The sequence below is a fragment of the Carassius gibelio genome, chromosome A15, assembly GCF_023724105.1.
Source record: "Carassius gibelio isolate Cgi1373 ecotype wild population from Czech Republic chromosome A15, carGib1.2-hapl.c, whole genome shotgun sequence".
Classification (NCBI taxonomy): Eukaryota; Metazoa; Chordata; class Actinopteri; order Cypriniformes; family Cyprinidae; genus Carassius; species Carassius gibelio.
The window spans coordinates 12,354,385-12,372,696 of record NC_068385.1 but is presented as its reverse complement, the minus strand read 5'-3'; the positions used below and the strand labels follow the sequence as shown (position 1 = coordinate 12,372,696).

At 42.7% G+C, this 18,312-nt stretch overlaps 1 protein-coding gene across 3 annotated transcripts in view; it reads right to left on the bottom strand.

The window, feature by feature from the left end:
* The window catches only part of LOC128029223 (histone-lysine N-methyltransferase 2A), a 31,079-nt gene that overhangs the window by 11,250 nt on the left and 1,517 nt on the right, over nt 1–18,312 (bottom strand). The window contains exons 2-25 of one of the 3 annotated variants that reach the window (XM_052616860.1): nt 11,675–11,744; nt 8,137–11,495; nt 7,863–8,040; nt 7,554–7,779; nt 7,413–7,474; nt 6,867–7,331; nt 6,635–6,705; nt 6,275–6,511; nt 6,045–6,191; nt 5,161–5,256; nt 4,953–5,073; nt 4,761–4,874; nt 3,367–3,551; nt 3,114–3,287; nt 2,824–2,934; nt 2,655–2,728; nt 1,709–1,911; nt 1,437–1,537; nt 1,194–1,331; nt 908–1,066; nt 689–806; nt 525–603; nt 284–441; nt 55–207 (exon numbers count right to left, since the gene is read on the bottom strand). In XM_052616860.1, the coding sequence (XP_052472820.1) occupies nt 55–207; nt 284–441; nt 525–603; nt 689–806; nt 908–1,066; nt 1,194–1,331; nt 1,437–1,537; nt 1,709–1,911; nt 2,655–2,728; nt 2,824–2,934; nt 3,114–3,287; nt 3,367–3,551; nt 4,761–4,874; nt 4,953–5,073; nt 5,161–5,256; nt 6,045–6,191; nt 6,275–6,511; nt 6,635–6,705; nt 6,867–7,331; nt 7,413–7,474; nt 7,554–7,779; nt 7,863–8,040; nt 8,137–11,495; nt 11,675–11,744 (6,799 nt within the window). The remainder of the gene's footprint in view (nt 1–54; nt 208–283; nt 442–524; nt 604–688; nt 807–907; nt 1,067–1,193; nt 1,332–1,436; nt 1,538–1,708; nt 1,912–2,654; nt 2,729–2,823; nt 2,935–3,113; nt 3,288–3,366; nt 3,552–4,760; nt 4,875–4,952; nt 5,074–5,160; nt 5,257–6,044; nt 6,192–6,274; nt 6,512–6,634; nt 6,706–6,866; nt 7,332–7,412; nt 7,475–7,553; nt 7,780–7,862; nt 8,041–8,136; nt 11,496–11,674; nt 11,745–18,312) is intronic. The other 2 variants (XM_052616862.1, XM_052616861.1) reach the window with 2 other exon arrangements.

Here is an 18,312-nt window from a genome sequence, read left to right as displayed (position 1 = left end):
AAAAAATGTGTTTTAAAAGAAGCAATATAAAATATAAATGTATATAACTCCTACCTGGGGAGGGAAGTGGTCTGGTTGATGGAGAACGATGACATGGTGGGTAGCTGGGGTGTCTGTTCCTAAAATTAACCCTTTGTTTTGGTGTGAAAGGCACATTTGATGGTTTTGTGGAATCTGTGGGTTCAGGCAAAGCAGCATCCACTTCAGCTGAAATATGCAATAATGATTCGTTTTTAAAATTCCAACAAAATGTTGGCATGATTAAAAATCTAAATCTGCTTACCTGAAATAGGTGGAGGACTGTGAGCAATTGTGTAGTTCTCTTCTTGGGTTGCTGTGTTATTGATAGTTTCAGTCATAGAGGAGCGGCATACTAAAATTCTACATTTATAGACACATCGTTTGCGGGCATCTAGAGTGCTCCAGTAGACCCTTGAGCATCTGTGTATATACATCAGATGGTTACTGCATTTCATGACGTATTATGTTTATTGAAATACAATACTATAATTTCAAAGACTTACTGGTAGCCCACAGGAAACAACTTCCTCTCACAATCAGACAGTTCAGTTAGCATACCAAAACAGTCGATGGTCATTGACCCTGTACCAAAAAATGTTATATTTACTTTTGATGTATTGTACTTTATTACTCATCAACGACAAGCACCCTGCAAAGACATACAGACCTATCATCATGTGGATGTTATCTGGTTCAAGCCCATTAACAAATTTTCTTCTCAGACTGATTCCCTCAAAGTCCACAAGGACCCTCCGAGTAACTTCAAAGCCTGACTCTGGCACCACCTTAAAAAAAAAGAAAGAAATGTTAGTTATTTGCAATAAATCCAGCACTTTACAACAAATATGTAATCATTACTGCATTACTTGCATGTATCATTCCATACCTCGCCCTTTATGAGATCTCTGTGATGCTGACAGTAAACCTTCTTGTCCTCTAAAAAGGCACACTGCTGCTGACGTGCACACATGAAATGGTAGTTGTTGGTACAGGAGGTCAGACAACAATTCACTGTGGCTCCGGGCTTGTGACAATTCTCACATTGCTGAGAAAACAAGGCATAATGCAATCTATATTTGGATGCAGAAAGATTTGTTGCATAATAATTATACAAATGCATATTACAGTACTAATTTAATGAACAAACATGACACATGGCTTCGATTATGTACCAGCTTTTTGCCTCTCCTGACTGCCATATGGACATTTTTGAGTGCACCATCAACATCCTCGAACACCTCGGATGACCACAGTGCACAGTTTACATGGGTCCACTCATTCTGGCCAATATAAAGCAGTCTCCCACAATCCTAGAAAACAAAGTACCAATATCTGACAAAATGATCATGACTGAAATAGTATAAATCGACATCTGTACATGCTAATGCATTCTTTTTTGGTGGATGATTACTCACATTTGTGTTCTCATCTCCGTAATTCAGACAAAGCGCACATTGTCTGTTGTCACATACACCAGGAGGAGGGGGAATATCAGGGCTGTCTTCAAGGTTGTAGTCTGAACACAAAATAAATATTCCAGTGTAACTTATCAATATACACTTTAACTATCTTTTCTATATCTTTTTCTTATTTCAGAAAATGTATTTATTTAACTAACACACAAGTTACCATATCAATAGTTCCTATACACGTTTGTATTTATAGTGCTTTAAAGCGACTTTCTCACCATGGATAAGCATGGGTGGAGGAGGAAGTGGTGTGAGGGCAGTCAGGGAGTCAGGTTTCCCAGGTGCTTTAGGATGGGGAGCCGGTATGATCTTTTTCATTAGCACAGGCTGCTCAGCCCTGGCTATCTCCTCCCTCTCCTGCCACTGGGCATAGTTGTGATCCAAAGAAGGGGGCAACACAGCATTGGGAAGCAGTCCACTACTGCAAAGATACAACAATGCCTTGTAAGCCGTGTCTTTGTTACATAACATTAATGTTTGATTAAAGCATTTATAAGACCTTTGAAATCTTCTGCAACATTATAAAATGTCTATACCAACTTATCAGCTTTTTATAAGTTTGATACATCCTCCTTAAATTAAAGATTAACTTCTTTTGAAAAGAATCATTAAAAAATCTTTGAGCTCCAAACTTTGGAACTGTAGTGTAGTCTCATTCAGGAATAAGGTGCATAAGGGAAATAACATGAATACTTGTGTTTTCTCTTTAAAGAGACAGTATTGAATGTCAGGCATGCATGCACACAAACAAAGAAAACTTGCTTCGCTGCTGTTAATAATTCATGGCAACAAATGAAGTATGCAAACAAACAAACCAAATGCCAACCACAAGACTTGTCAAAGCAGCCATGTGAAATGTGACACTGCCTGTTGACCTCAAACAATGGAACTAGACCATACAGACTGGATTCCCTAAGGAAAGGTGATATTTCTGCTCTAGAAGAGAGCAAAGAATAGACAGACACTCAGTGGTGAGTTTGTTCTCGATGCTCATATACTAGCTTCACTGGTCCCTCTATTCACAATCAAACTAAACTTATAGTTTGTTGCTTAATTTATTTCTGAAAACGGTCTCTGACAAAATAATTCAAATAAAATGTTCAGTCAAAATTAAAACGAAAACAAATGGAAACAAAGCACTCAATAGACATAGGAAAGACTCACTTTGGAGAGACTTTGCGCACCTCCCAGAAATTGGACTCCTTCACCTTGTGCCATGGAAAAGTCCGCTCCATTTGCTGTACCAAATAACAGTGACAGTGCAATAAGAAATAATGATGTAGGACTGCAAGACATTCTTTTGTCAGAACTGTGTCCACCAGCTTTTTCTCACCCGAATAAAATAGGACTTGAGCATGCTGTTGGCCTTCCTGCTCTCTAGCTGACCTCCATCTGAATTGATGGCTGTCTGGATGATTTTCACAATGTCATCACTGAACTCCAGCTGAATAAGAGAAGCAGAAAATGACACCTGGCTCTCATATGTATTTGACCGCCATTTGAACCCTTCTGCAATAGACGCTCGAAACACAACAAGGTAATCTTACAATGAAGAATAGAAACATAAAAGCTACCTTTTTGGCTTTTAACTAATACAGAAAGGAGATACTCAAAAACTCTTACCACAGATTTATAGCATTCAGAATCCATTTTTTTCTTCACGGACTCCAAATCGAGGGGTGAATCATTAGGTGGAGAGACCTCCGTCAGCACAGGGGGGTCAGGGCCCTCTGGGGAACGGCGTGAGGGAAGGCTTTCTTCTGTCTCTGGGTTCAGCTCAGGTGGCTTCATGACAGCCTTAGACAAAGAAAATCAGTATGTTAAGTGGTGAAAATAAAGCTGGTGGGAACTTCTAGGACTCCAGACGGCAACTCACCTGTCTGTAGCGAAGCAGGTGAGTAGACGTGCGGGAGTTGAGCAGGGCTGTGAGAACTTGCTGCATGGACTTCTGAATTTTTTTCTCTAAGACAGTGCGCCACTCAGCAGGATGGGGCTCAGTGCAGTTTGCGCAGGTGTAGGCCACGGCCTCAGGCAGGTTAGACAAGAGCTCATACATATCATCTAAATATGAAAAGGAAAGATCATGTTTGGAGTGTAGCATTACAGAAACATCCACACTGCAGAATACTTTTTTTCTCTGTTTAGAAAGAATGTCCACCTATCAGATCTTAACTTAAAGGGGTCATATGATGCAATTTAAATGTTCCTTTGCCTTTTTGAGTGTTACAAGCTTTTGGTGTATAATGAAGATCTGTAAAGTTGCAAAGACTAAAGTGTCAAATCCAAAGAGATATTCTTTTTCAAAGTTAAGATTCTGCTACGCCCTCCTAAAATGGCTCATTCAAACACTCAAACTAACATTGGCTTGTGTACTGCAAACACATACGAGCTTCATCACTGTGTCTGTCACATGACTCTGTTCCCCTTTCTGCTTGTACTGATGGTAAAACTAAGGACTTTACCAACTGTCTTTACATTTATTTTGAAAGATGAAGCTTGTGATTATGGAAAGGGCCGTAATGAGCGCGACGAGTGCTTTCGGTGATCACAATTTTCGGCCAATCACAATGCACCAGATCAATTGGCCAATCAGCAAACTGCGCTTGTCGGAAGGAGGAACTTTGTAGAAAATTATGTGTTTGAGAGAGCCGGGGCATAGAGGACCTACAATAAATGTACATTATTTGAAAAATGTTGTGTTTTTGGAACATTAAAGCATGTCAAAATATTCTGTTACACCATATACACAAAATAATGATCTTTAAAAAAAGCATCATATGACCCTTTTAAGATTTGCACTACCATACAAAAACTTTTTAAGTCTCAAGATTCTGTTTATTTGATCAAAATGGCAGTAAAAACAGTAATATTATGAGGGCTTATTACACTTTCAAATAACCATTCTATTTTAATATGTTGTTAAAATGTATGTCGGCGATGGAAAAGCTGAATTATCAGCATCCATTCCTCCAGTCTTCAATGTTACATGATCCTTCAGAAATCATGCTAATATGCTACTTTGAAGGAACACTTATTATTATCAATGTTGAAAACAGTCATGCTGCTAAACACTTGGGGAAACCATGAATCATTTTTTCCAGGATTCTGTGAATCCCACCTCCCCTGCTTACAGACCCTAAACTTTACAATAGCAGAGTACTTCGAACTAATTTTCTGTAATTAAAATCAGTTATTAAGTTAGTTCAATCTCATGGTGCCATGTAATATCACGTGACCAATAAGAGATACAGAGAAAAACTGATGACTCACCTGTTAAACGTTCACATTTTGCATGGACCCAGCAGTCACACTTCCTGCACTTCATCATTTTGCTATCACAGTCATCATTATCATAACACTTACTACACAGCGGGCAGACATTGCCTGAAAAAAAAAAAAACCTTACCATTTAGTAATAGTTTAAAAGGCATAGAATAAACATCCAGAATGAATAGCACTTACCTTTAGCTAAGAGTTTGGCACAGTCATGACACAAAGAGAAATCATGTGACCACTGAGCATCCCAGGCCTTCCCTGGTTTGGTGGCTCCACAGCTCTTACAGCGCACACACTTGGTGCAAATCTGTGGCAGAAGGATAAATAATTATGGGAGAATGCAGCAAAAACACCACAGATATTACAGACATTAAGATTGAGGATGTGTAAGTACCCAGACTCTTTTCTTCTTGGTGGGTCTGGTAGGGTGGTTGGGTCCCAGGCACTCAGGGTGATAGCTATTTCGGCACTTGTCACACTCCAGTAGCTGCTAGAGGATTAAAAAATACATATATTTTTCAATTTTTATTCTATCTGGGTATTGAGCGTTTGCATTGGTGAAGGTTTCAGAGGTGGCTAAGGGCTTTTAAAGAGAAATAAGCCCAAACTTGGAAGTTGCTTAGTCGGTGATCAAGTGCACCAAAAGGAATGACAAGTATTTGCCTTTCATAAGGAGGTATTTTTCACTAGCACATACCAAATGAGGACATTCATCATTTGTGATCCAAGCTGACTCATGCTTCGAATATTAAACTTTTCTATTTATCTTTAACCATTACATCAGAATGCATCCCATCCTTTTAGATCTGATGGTCATATAACTTGACAATGTGTGTAATAAACCCTTTAGGAACAATTCCATAAATATGTCTCATAATATACTGGTTATTGTAGTACGGAAACTTATTCCCATTAAATCTGAAGGTTTTAATACTTTCCTCCCTCTGTTCCAACACTCTCTTCCTTTAAAATCAATTCTGTTATTGTTGGAAGCACTTTACTGTTCCATGATCAGAGACTCTGAAACAATAAATCAAAGTGTCCTCCACAGTCTATAATTCTTTAGGAGAAAAACTTGAAACATGCTAAATACCTGCTATTGAGTTAATCACAGAGTAATACTTCAATTAGTCTCACTTATTTTATAAAAACAATAAATAAAATAAAAATAAATAACAGTAAAAAAAAATTTTAATGCATTTTTGCTACATTTCTTAACTCTCTTAAAGTGCTTTAATGTATATTGTGACACAAATGCAACTGAACAGAAAGTCTTACTTTGGTTTTCTGATACTGCCGGCCACAGACATGACAAAAGCGGCATCGGCGACAACACCAGTTCTCCCACTGTTCCTCATGGGGCCGTTCTGTCTCCCCCAAGCAGAAAAGGTGGAAGGGTTCACAGCACACCTGGCAGAAAACAAACTGAAGACGAAAAACCATGAGAAAATATCCCATCATTTTTGTGTTTTCAGTTCATCAGCAATTACAAACAAAATATAGCTCACCTCTACATTACCGCTGCTGGCACAAAGAAAGCACACCACCCGCGGGGTGATTGGCACAGAGGTGAGAATGCTGAGCCCACCCATCTCCCACACATTCTCAATGTCATAGTCCTCCTTGAAATCTACTCTGATTCGATGCACTCCATCGCAGGGTGCTTTCTGCTTGGTGGTGCCCCTAGTCGAAGGAGTGCTCTTGGAGTTTAAAGTACTGCGGTCACATTTGGTTATCTGTTTCTCCTGTAAAAACAAAATCAGTGCATATGACCGCCTTTTACAAACTGACTTCAAGGTAAATTTTATCAATATGTGCATCCCCTGAGAATTGAACCTGTGACCTTGGTCTGCTTAGGATCTGCTTACCTTTTCTTTTGGTTTAGGCTTAGGTGGTTGAACACATCGAGTGGTCTGTTTCTTTAGCTCTGCTTCGGTTGCTAAAAGATTTAAAAAAAAAAAAAAAACATTAAGGCTAAGATAAGTCAGGAGTCTCAGTCAATCTCAGGCTGAAAGATGACTGTCCTGGAGCAGGATTGGACTCCCGTGTTAAGTTATCAACAGTAAATCATACATATATTTTATCTTCTCATCCCTTTACCTGTGTCTGTGGCAGAACTAGGTTGACTTTGTTGCTGTGATTTTTTCTTGGGCTCAGTGGGCTGGGGCTTTGCAAGACCTTCCTTTTTTGCTGGCACTTGGCTTTGCTGCTGCAAGGACTGCTGGGACTGTGCTGGTGGGGAAGATGGGGCAATTTGTACAGGGGTGGGTGAAGAACTGGGCTGCTGCTTCCGTTCCTTTCTAAAGGCTGAGCTCAAAGGGGTTTGAGAGTGCTTGGGGTCAACAGAAGGACTAGAGAGTGGAGGGTCCTTTGGGGAGGAAGCTGGTGAGGATGGTGCTGAAGATTGTGTCTGCTTTTGTTTGTCTTCTCCCTGCGTAGGTGGTGGAGTTTCACTTTTCTTATCTTTTGGAGGAGGGGCTGGCTTGGGGCTTGCTTCAGAACACTGGGATTTGTGATGTGAATCCTTTTTTTCAGACGATTTATTCCTTCTCCTGTCCTTTTTACCTGCAGTTGATGCAAACAAACAATTAATTGACACATAAAAGCATCTCTGACTTATAAAAGGAGTATTCTCAGAAAACGGACCTTTTGCCTGCTTTTGAAGGAACTTTGATGGCATCCACTGCAAGTTCTGACACTTCCGTACTCTGTGATGACACAAGCACAAAGGTCAGCTACACTTTTAAGGTCCAAGAGAAGCCCACAATAAAAATATTTCATACTTACTTGCAACACTGCTTTTTAATATTGCGTCCCCCAAATTTGGGCTTATCTAAGCAGTTAGTGCAGACCCCACAGTCATCTGGTACTTGGCAGCCTGGACACTGCCCGCAGCGTCGAGATCGCCGGCCCTTTCTGGGTGGGGCCTCATGGACCGTTTTCTGCCTTGTTACTGGCTTAATAGGTGGTGTGGGTGGCTCCGCCTCCTCTGATCCCGCCACTGATGATTTGTCTATTCAGACACCATTAAAAAAAGTCACAATGAAACCCACACAAAAAACAAACAAAAAGTCGTTCTAACTAATGATCGCTCACCATCATTTCCCATGGAAGACAAGATCTTTTCTCTCTCCTCCCATGGCAAGGCACTAAGTGTAGGCATATCATCTGGGAACACAGCACGGTTGCGACCCAGAGCTACAGCTGCACGACGACACACATGCTTAATGCGTGGACCACGGATTGATGTCTCAGAAGAGTCACTTTCTTGACCCTGCACAACACAAACAAAGGGAAATTGCCTTCTGTGCATTAGGGAACAACAACCTGGGAACATTTTTCAAAGCAAAATGGACAATACAGGACATACTGGTAATTTGGGTTGATCGCCAGGTTGTACCTCTCTCTTCTCTATCTTATTGAGCTGAGCTTTAGCTTTTCTCAGCAGTCCTGCGACACGCCTGTCTGTGACTGGTTGTTTCTCGGCACGAGCTAACATGGAGCCAAGTGATGTGGTGGCAGGGGGTTTTCCCATCTGCCCTGCTTGGGTAGGAGCACTCAGTTTCTCCTTATCCCTCTCTACTCCCTCCGATTCAATACTCCTCTCCGAAGGTCTGCCTTTTTTGGCTAGACGACCCTTTGAGGACAAGGCCCCAACAGGCTGAACTGCTGCACAGTCACTTGGGGAGCCCTCTGCACCAGAGTCAACTGTGACTGACTTCTTTCGACCAGGTGTCCTTTTTTGGGTGAGAGATTCCTCAATGTCCCTGGCCTCCATTGCGAAGAGGCTAGATGTAGAATTAGGGGAAGCCTCCGATGGAAGACTCTTTTCTCTTTTATCCCAGTCTTTCCTTCTATCTCTTTTGTTTTCCTTTTCACGCTCTCTATTTTTCTCCATCTCCCTGTCCTTCTCTCTTGTACCTGTGTCTCTAGTAGCAGAGACGCTCCGTTCCCTTCCTGCTTTTCCAGTTCCCCCACCTGATCCTTGATTACTGGGCATAAAAAGAGGGAAGAGCTGTGAAGATGAAGCAGAACTCCCACTCACACCGATACCCCCTGCTGCTCGCCGCCCATCAGAAACTCCGTGGCTCGTAAGACCAATAGAGCCTGAGGGGAAGCCACTGAAAGAAGCTTGTGTTAAGGCACTGGCAGCAAGTGGACTGACTGCAACTCCAGGCAATGGGCTGGAATTCCCAGTCACACTTATGGGAACAGAACTGCTAATCATGGATTGCTCGGATGCTTTCCCTGTTTGAACTCCTGACTGACTGCTCCTGGTAGTCATAGAGTGTGAGGGTGACCTAGGTTGTCCACGTGAGAACCTAGAACCCTTTCTCTTTTTGTTTGAGGTTGGTGAGACCTGAAGGGGAGAAAGAGAGCCAGGGCTGCTCCCTGAAGAGGATGGGAGGGTGACCGACTCAAAGATGCGAGAATGAGCCGGACTTGGAGTGAAGCAAGGGGGACGTAGTAGGGGGCTGCGCTTTTGATGTGGCGTTTCAAACCGCGACGAGGGGTGCTGGTGGTGATTGTGGTGAGGATGATGATGCAGGGGGGAGAAAAGTCTGGAACCTGTCCCAGCTGCACCAGCAGGGACTGGGAATCCTCCTGGTGCAACACCACCTCCACCAGGTCCAGGTGGCATGAGGCCCACATCCTCCGCAGTCAGTGGAGGAGGACGAAAGTTGTCAAAAGTGGGCTTGCGGATAAGGCCCTCCTTTGCATACTTGGCAGAGGAGAAGTACTTATTTTCAGCACATGACAAAGACTTCCAGCGGAAAGTGGGCTCTCGTAGTATGGAGCGACGTTTATCATGAGAGCTGGAGAGTATTGGAGGGGTGGGCAGAAAAGGAGCAATGGAATGTGACATCATCCATGGAGAGTGGGAGTGATGCTCAGATGCATTAGATGATGCTGCCTGGGGAGGCGGGGGAGGGCTAAGAAGAGGAGGTGGTGGTGGTGGTGAAGAGGATGATGATGCCGTAGAAGAGGCTTGTTGAGAGCCAGCTTGTGAAACCCCTGTGGCTGGCCTGATGATGGCTTGTTTCCTTCCACCAATCAGGCTGCCCCTACCACGTGCCACTAAAGCACCCCGCCTATGACTCTGACTTCTGCGACCCCGCCTGCTGCGCTCCATCAACACTACATGGTCTGGCTCCGGCTCGGATGGTGGTGATGGTGGCTGCGAGGTGTGGTGCATGCTGGCCTCTGTCTCTCCCTGAGAGGCAGGGGAATTATCTGCCTCTTCTGAGAGAGCCTGGGTGCCTTCAGACGCCTGGGAATCACAGGAGGAGTCATCAAGGCTAGGGCTGCTGGAGCGAGACGACTCACCAGAAGAGAGCTGAGAGGAATGCTGCGAAACAGCGCTGGAGCCACAGGACGCTGCACTGCTACTGAATCGCCCGTTGCTAGTGCTATTATTGCAGCTGCTGTTAAGAAGACTGGCTGCAATGTTGTTGGCACTGCCAGTCAGGACAGGAGGTGGGGGAGGAGGGAGAGAGTCAACAGCAGGCCCTGCTCCAGGTGTGGCAGTGGTTCCGCTTGTGACGGGAGATGTGGAAACAAGAGCTTGAGCGGGTGAGGTTATGGGCTGAGGAGCTGGGGCAGATGCTGCAGAGTCCAATCGAGCAATTTTCATGTGTGGTGGCGGAGTGCTGAAACTGCCTTCATCCTCGATAAAACGCTTTGGAGTCTTGATTATGCGCAACGACACTGTGCTCACAACAGGCATGATAAATTGCCTGATATTTGTTAACTGGGTTCGCCTCCTGTGCTTCCCACCCTCAAGACCTGTAGTTCCCTGGGTGCCAATGGTTTCTTTTTCCAAAAGTTTCTTTTTCTGGGCCCCCTTCTTTGCCCGCTGCAGCAGCTGCTTTGCAATAGTGGCATCAGTGCGTTTGGAGGGAGGGACGACCCGCACAGGTTTGATATGGCGAGGGCTCTGGCGTAACCCTAATGGCCTCCCATGTTTAGTTGGGGTCATTGGGTTGACTATAGCGGAGTCATAGGGATCTGGGCTAGTGCGTTCATCAGCAGGATGAGAAGCCCTGAGCTGGAGATCATGAGGAGTGCAGGAACCCAAATCTTGTGCCCGACGAACCCTGAAGTCCTTATGTTTGGCAGTCCCATGTGCCGTGTTGGACATCTCCTGGACCGAGGAGGCATTAGCAACCAGAGCAGCAGCAGCAGCAGCTTCAGCTTTAAGGCGTTCGGCAGAAGGTGGCCTGCCCCGCCTCCTTCTTTGCACACCAGAACCAGGAACTGGGACACTCTTCCTCACAATGGCCTTCAGCTTAGACTTCAGTGGGCTCAGTTTGACATCCCGCAATCTTTTCAGTTTGGTCACCTTGGATTCCCGGCTGATTTTGTGAGGCTTAGCCTCAGATCCCTGATGGTGCCCAGACCCAAGCAGAGTTTGCCTTTCCTCCTTGTCTTTATCCTGCACACCGTCCTTGTGGTGTGTGGGACTAGAGCTGCACTCCTGTTCTGCATCCCCATCATCTTCAGGGAGTGCATGGCCGCTCTGTTGCCAGCTCCTCTGGCTGGCAGAAGCAGGAGGGCGGCCTCTTCTTTTTTCTCCAGTGCCAGGAGGCCTCCCTGGTGGTCGTTTTACCTTCTCTTTAGGAGCTGTGGCGAGAGGCAAAGGGGCTGTCTCAATATCAGTGCCAACCCTCTGCGCAGCTAGAGCCCTAGGAGGACGTCCTCTGGGTTTTTTTTCCGGTGAGATAGAACCTGACAGAAAGAGAAAACACTCCATTAATAAGCTCTACATTTCTTCATGTTTAAATGTTACAATGCATCTCAATTACACTTGCGAAAAAAGGCAGGTTAGGTTTTACAAGGTCCCAATTATAATTATTTTACAAAACAGTTGGAGAGAGACAGAATTAGAGATGTAAAATGTATTTTACCTATTGACGTCCTTCCTGGGCTATGTATTCTTCTGTTGTCACTGACATTGCTGAAGCCTCCAAATTCCTCCTAAAGTAATGAAAATGAAAAAAGGGAGAGATTCAATTAACAGTGGGATTTAATTTTTTTTTTCTAAATGAGCATCCACAAAACCAATCAGACTACTGTCGAAAGAGACATTCAGTTTTGCTACACTCTATCTCATGATTAAAAAACTGTTGAGGCCAGGAGGCCACTCAATGTTAGCAATTCTCATCCTGAAACCACTAAACAGTTGCGGACAGTTCTGGAGTCAAAAAGAACATTAGCTGTGCTTGGTGAATATATGGATTAAAACAAATTTGACACGACGAAAAGGCAATACGTTCCCATCCTGTTATTTTAATTATCCTAATATCTAATTGTCATGCCTTCTAGTTCAAGGGGCATATTTCATTCATTTGTTTATCCAACATCTGTTCAAAACAACATCTACTGTAGCCTAAACATGACAATCTTAATAAAATCTGTAAAAAATGTAAAACCCTAAAACCCTTTTAAGCCTGGCAGCTACTTGCCAGGTTGCCCAAAACAACAGACTTTTAAGAATTGACTAAAAAGTAATCCAAACTATTTATATGCTCTATCTACAACTTGAGAAAGTAATCTCATCTGGGATGGCACCTCCTACTGAGATGACCAGTTCCACCAATTCCACTCAGGGATCCTTGCTACATGACATCAGCGCTGATCTCACTGTCAGGACATCTGTTGCAATGGCCGCATCGCCTGATAACTGCGCCACCTCCGTCAATCAAACAGGCTAACCTTTTCAGACGTCCTATGATAGGATTTTATAAAGCTCTAGGCTTTTATGATAGCCCTGTGCTTATCTCACACCTGACATGAGGGATACAAGGAGGAATGCTGATTACATGGCCCATTTGGGCTCTTGCCTTCCTGATCTAATTCTGTCACAACATTTTAGGTAAGCCATAATTCCAAATCCATTTTTGAATCAACTTACACGCTCCATATCCCTTTAAGTCAACCATATTTCCCACATTTATCAGATTTTTCAACAGGCTTACAGTGCAGATGATTACTGTAATTACTGTCTGCTCTGCAGCTGGGCGCGTTGTTTTATGTTGTGATAAAAATGTCTCAGTCATTGAAGTGTCCTTGGTGTGAATTAAGTTGTACACACAAGGACACACACTGAGAGAAAGCCTAATCGTGTGTGTGTGTGTGTGTGTGTGTGTGTGTGTGTGTGCGCGCGCGCTCGGAGACCAGTTCCACAGACCATTCAAAAGGATTTTACAAACCTGAAACTGAAACTGGGAGCACATCAAAAGGAATTCCCTGCAATTATGAATTCTGAAATAGTGTTGTGCAAAATGACATTTTCAAGATCAAATAATCAAGTACTTAATCTTAAGGAAGCCCTGTATTGGACAAAAAGGAGGGAATTTAAATCAGATGCCTTATTTGCACTAAAAAGACAGAGCAGAATGGGTAAATGCATTACAAGACAGGTTTGAAATGTGTAAGTTGGGCTATTTTACTTTGACACAGTGCCTTAAATACAAAGGTAATGGCAGAACGCTCATAAAAATGTGAAGACCAAAAAGCATCTTAATTTACATTAATGCCAATGTGCCCAACAATTTGCTACAAGATATAACTACCACACATTGTAAATGGATCTTCATTAGATTGAACAAGCACTGACAAGATCTCACTATGCACTACCTCTCAAAAGGTGATTAATGTCTGCAAGTTCCTTAAACAGCCTATTGTGTTGATTTTCAAGCCTTAGGGGGTGTTTCATTTCATACTCTTTATTTATAGTAGCATGTGGAGCTGCTGCTAAACTCCCTTTCGTCCAGTTTATAGAACAGATGCCGCAGGAGACTGCACACATACAAGTCCAATCTCTCTAACAAATCCCCATTCAGCTTTCATTTCGACATATGGCGACAAATTTCTTATGGGAAGCAGAACAAAATGAAGTGACAGTCTGTTATCAAGCGATCAGTTTAACAGATCATCTTAATTGAGTATTTGCTTCATATCCAATCACTGATGGGGAAAAGACCAGTACAAATTTGAATGAGGAGCTGATTCAGAATAGGCTAAAAAAAATACACATACATCTCCAGAGACAGTTTACAGTGAACATTTATTGATAGTGAATTTGTCTTTGACTAATTTTTGTCCTCCAGCTCTTTTGAACGCAGGCTCTCAGAGCTACGATGACTTCATTGCACCTCTACTGTTGTGCCGAAGGTGATCGAGTACTAGAGAGCAGTGAGCAGTGGAGCTCAAAGTCAGTGTGACACCATGAGTAGCTCTCAATGACAGCACGACTCTGCCTCAGGCGCTCAAAAGCACGCTTGCGCACACACACCCTCCTCCACCTTGTGCGTGCGGCACACTGCAAGATGTAAACAACATCCCAAGACAAGAGGAGAGGGAGGAGGGACGGAGGGAGAAACAGGCTACAGAGCATCATTCTGACCATAAAGGCAAGGAGTGAAGATGCAGCGTGATGAAAAGGCTCAGAGGTTAACAGTTATTATCGTTATCATCATTAACCTTTAACCAGGCAAGTCATTTAAGAATGGATTTCTATGCACAACAACATCCCTGCAGGAGAATATCAATCTCCTGGAGGACATACAGACAGATGTAACATTACACACATACAATTCTTCAAAGCATAAAACACACACACACAAAAAAAAGATTCGTTAAAACATGAAAAGCTAATCTAAAACGCACACCCACACAGCACAAGTGCCCTGACTAACCACTCCGGTGGAGCTGCTCAATCAACACCCACAGCTGAGATGGAGGGGGGAGCGGCGATACTGGGCTCGAGAAAGTGACACTCGGCCCGGCCAAGGCGCCTGAGCACCTGCTGCCAGTACAGGATGGGGGAGGAGAGACAGTGGAGGGGAAGGGGGACACACAAAAACAATTGTTTGTTATTGTCTACTCACTTTATTTTTGTTTGAGCAAAAAGTAACTACAAAAAAAACAATAACATTAAGAGAAACATGAAGAACTTTATTTTGAGAAGCTTATTTGCTTATTGTTTAAAGAAATAGTACTTTAAGAAAAATAAAACTATGCAAAATAACTTACATGGGCATAATAATAATAATAATAAAAATAAAATAAAAGTGCTCAATTCTGTAGGCTTTAAAATAATAATTAAAATTAAATATAGAATTGCTATATTTGCAAGATAAATAAAAATATACAAATATTTTGAATTAATAATAAATTAAAAAAATTAATCTACAACCATTTGTCAGCAGATGCAGCTTTATTTGACATTTCCAAATACTTTATGGCCACTGTGCTTTTGAGTTTTGAGAATGCATGGTTTTAAAAAGGCTGATCATCAAAACCCCAAACATGTGAGCACCCCCAATAGAGGGACAGGATTACAAAATTGGGATCCTCCTTTCTAAAAAGAGCAGATAAAGTACTTGTTTGTGCCACCTCTGAGTTCCCGTAAATAAAAGGTAAGCAAACAAGACTATTTGTTTACATGAACTCATTACATCCTGTTCTGAGCAGATGGTCACAAACCCAGGAAAGTTGCTCAACATGGCATCTACAGTTCGCTTAAGAACTGGACATAAACTGGCAAGCACACTGCAACCTGGCAACTCTCCCTCCCCAGAGCGGGACATAATTGCACTACTGTGTGTGTGGCCAACTTAACTATACCAAACACACACCCCTATAATCACAGTAAGCCAACTTATCCACATCAAGACATGTAACTGATTATCATCTCTAAGCCCGGGGATATATGATAGTGGGGCCTTTCATAAATTCACTGAATCACCATTTTCTAAAACAATGTGAAGTTTTGACAACTGCTGAGGCATCAGTTTCCCTCAAAACTGCCCGTATAAAAGATAAACGCAGTGCATAAAATTTTAAATGGGGTCAGACTGATTGCATTCAAAGCTTATCGTGAAAATGTACAAATCCCCAACAACTCATAACAAAAGAAACCTGGTCATCTGACCTTGACCGTTTAAATATTTCACATATATACACATATATACACATATATCACATATATAGATTTGTCACATATGACAAATCTTTTAGGTTGCTTGAAAACCCCCAGGGAAAACACGAAACTGATGGGTACCCCAGTAGTTCGATTTTTCTTACTTCTCAGAACACAAAAGGCACCATTAGAAATTTCCCTTTGTGATATGCATATCTAAGGTTGTGATGTTGCTCATGCACCCACATTCAAAGCACTCAAAACTGTGTTTCTGAAACAACTTTCAACACCTTACACCCATGCTTATGGCCATGGCTTTAAGATAAAAACAAAGATGCGCCTTTTACGAGGTGTAATGAGGGACGTAAATTCAGAGACAATTGCTATATGCTTTCAATGGCTGCTGCTGCCCCCCCTCAGAGCAGAAAGCGGGAGGCGAAACCCCCTCTGCCCGCCTACAAAAGGAGAATAAAGCCATGGATGGGACGGCCTGTGTCTAATTCCCTCCCAGCGCTGTCCCAGGGGGAGGAGGGCTTGCTCTTCACCCTTTGATATCCACGTCTGTGCTCTTTCAGCTGCCTGCACTCCGTAAAGGCTGGAATAAAAGCAGACACAAAGCTTCCTGGTATGATCCACATGCTGTCTAGGGGACAGGGCCCTCACCAGATAAATAGGCCAAACACCTGCTGGACTTTTTCCCTCCGTATAGGCCACACCATTCATTAGAAAGCAGTGGAGCAAAGCTGTATCCATTCAACTGCACTTTTGTATGAGGCCTTGATATTGATCCTCATTCTGCTTCTGTAAGTGGGGCTTTACTCTGGACATTAAAAGGCAAGCCAAATGGCGTCCCTAACAAAGACCCTGATGAATGGAAACTTAAACAGGACACCTCCTGAAAGTAACAGTTGTCTAGCAAGCAGCCTTGGACTTGTATTTGCACTTAAGATTAGGACAAAAGTATCTCGAACGCGGTTCTGAAAATCAACAGCTTCATTTTCTGGAGCTGCGAGAACTCACGCAGATGTATTACCTCCATGAAAACATTTTAAGCCGTCCAAATGGGTTAATGAAGTAGTCTAAAAGGCAGCCATCAGAAGTGAAATCCTTTTGGGGCCCTGTGGGCTCGTGCTGTTGGATTTGGGTCTGATGGGAAGGAGGGGCGGCGTGCTTCTGTTTACTGAGCATGCTACTGGCCTTAGGCTGCTCTGTGAGCTCAGCGGGCTGCGATGAACCAGAACAATCCTACCCAGCCACAACATCCCCTCTGAATGAAACTACAATGCTGTGTCTGCAACTCGGATGAGCTGCAAGCTCCGCTGGGATTGTAGCCGTCTGTCTGGCTTGTACACTTCTTATACGTTTCACAAATGTATTCGCGTTTTAATTGAGCTCTTTTTAAAAAGACTCCAAGGGTGTATTACAGCATACAGAACTGCTACAAATGCACACAAGAAACGCACGGGGAAGAACATGCAAGCTTTTGTTGATATTTAGAGAGGCATTTCTTAAAAGTCAACACACATTGTAATTTACAAACCTTTTGACTACTATATTGGGGAATATTTATGAATGAAACAGGACATTCATTGAGAATAAAAGTATGGCAGAACAATGTAGCCTTAAAGTTAACAATTAACATTATCCAATAGCTTGCTTGGCCTAGGTGACATCACAAGAAAAGGAAAGTTGTTTTAGAGGCGGAGCAAATTCATCTTGATTAAAGCCTGCAATAACAATGGTTTTCAATAACATGGCAAGAACAAGATCAATTTAAAATTAATATATTTTGTTTTAACGTAAATATAAAGAAACATTTAAAGTAAATTTGCCATAAAACAACAAACAGTTGTATACTTGGGAGTGATTTACCATGACATACAAACCACAACATATAATGTACACAAAACAGACTAAAGCAAACGCCATGTCAGCATCTGGGTCTATTTTCACGGCAAAAATTCAATTACATAAACATCAAACATCACATAAATACAATAAAAACCAAGCAAGCAAACAAAACAAACACAACAAATAATATTAAAACAAAGCAATAAGAACAAGACCTACATATTTTCTTATCATTATAAGACAGAGTGAATAAGGCGAGAATGCTGTATATGCATAAATATATAGACAATTATAAAACGCCACAATTAATCATGTCTAATAACAATATCTCGACGCTCTTAAATCTGCGCCACGTTTTCAATGGTAAATTACCCGAAGGCGAAACACATAATCAAACACGCGATTTTCATGTTTGTGGTTCACGCCCGCTCTCGTTTCGTTCTCCCCGCGTTTCCGATGCGCAGCGCTCTACTACTGAAAAAGGAAGATGGTAGTTAGTTTGTCACAGTACACACCCCCACACAAAACAACCTCCGTCCAACGCTGCCTTTTTATTGCACCCGCCTTTTCCACCGCTCAATCCAATGCATTTGGCATCTTTGACTAAACGTGTGGTCCCTGTAGCCTCAGCGAGGTTTTGCAAAGGAATCACTTGATCCCAGACAAGAAATGTGAATTTTTTTTCGATTGCATACTGCTACTACGCAATATCTGTGAGGGAGAAAAAAACATGTCCACCTCCCATTTTCCAGTGCATCAGCGGATGCT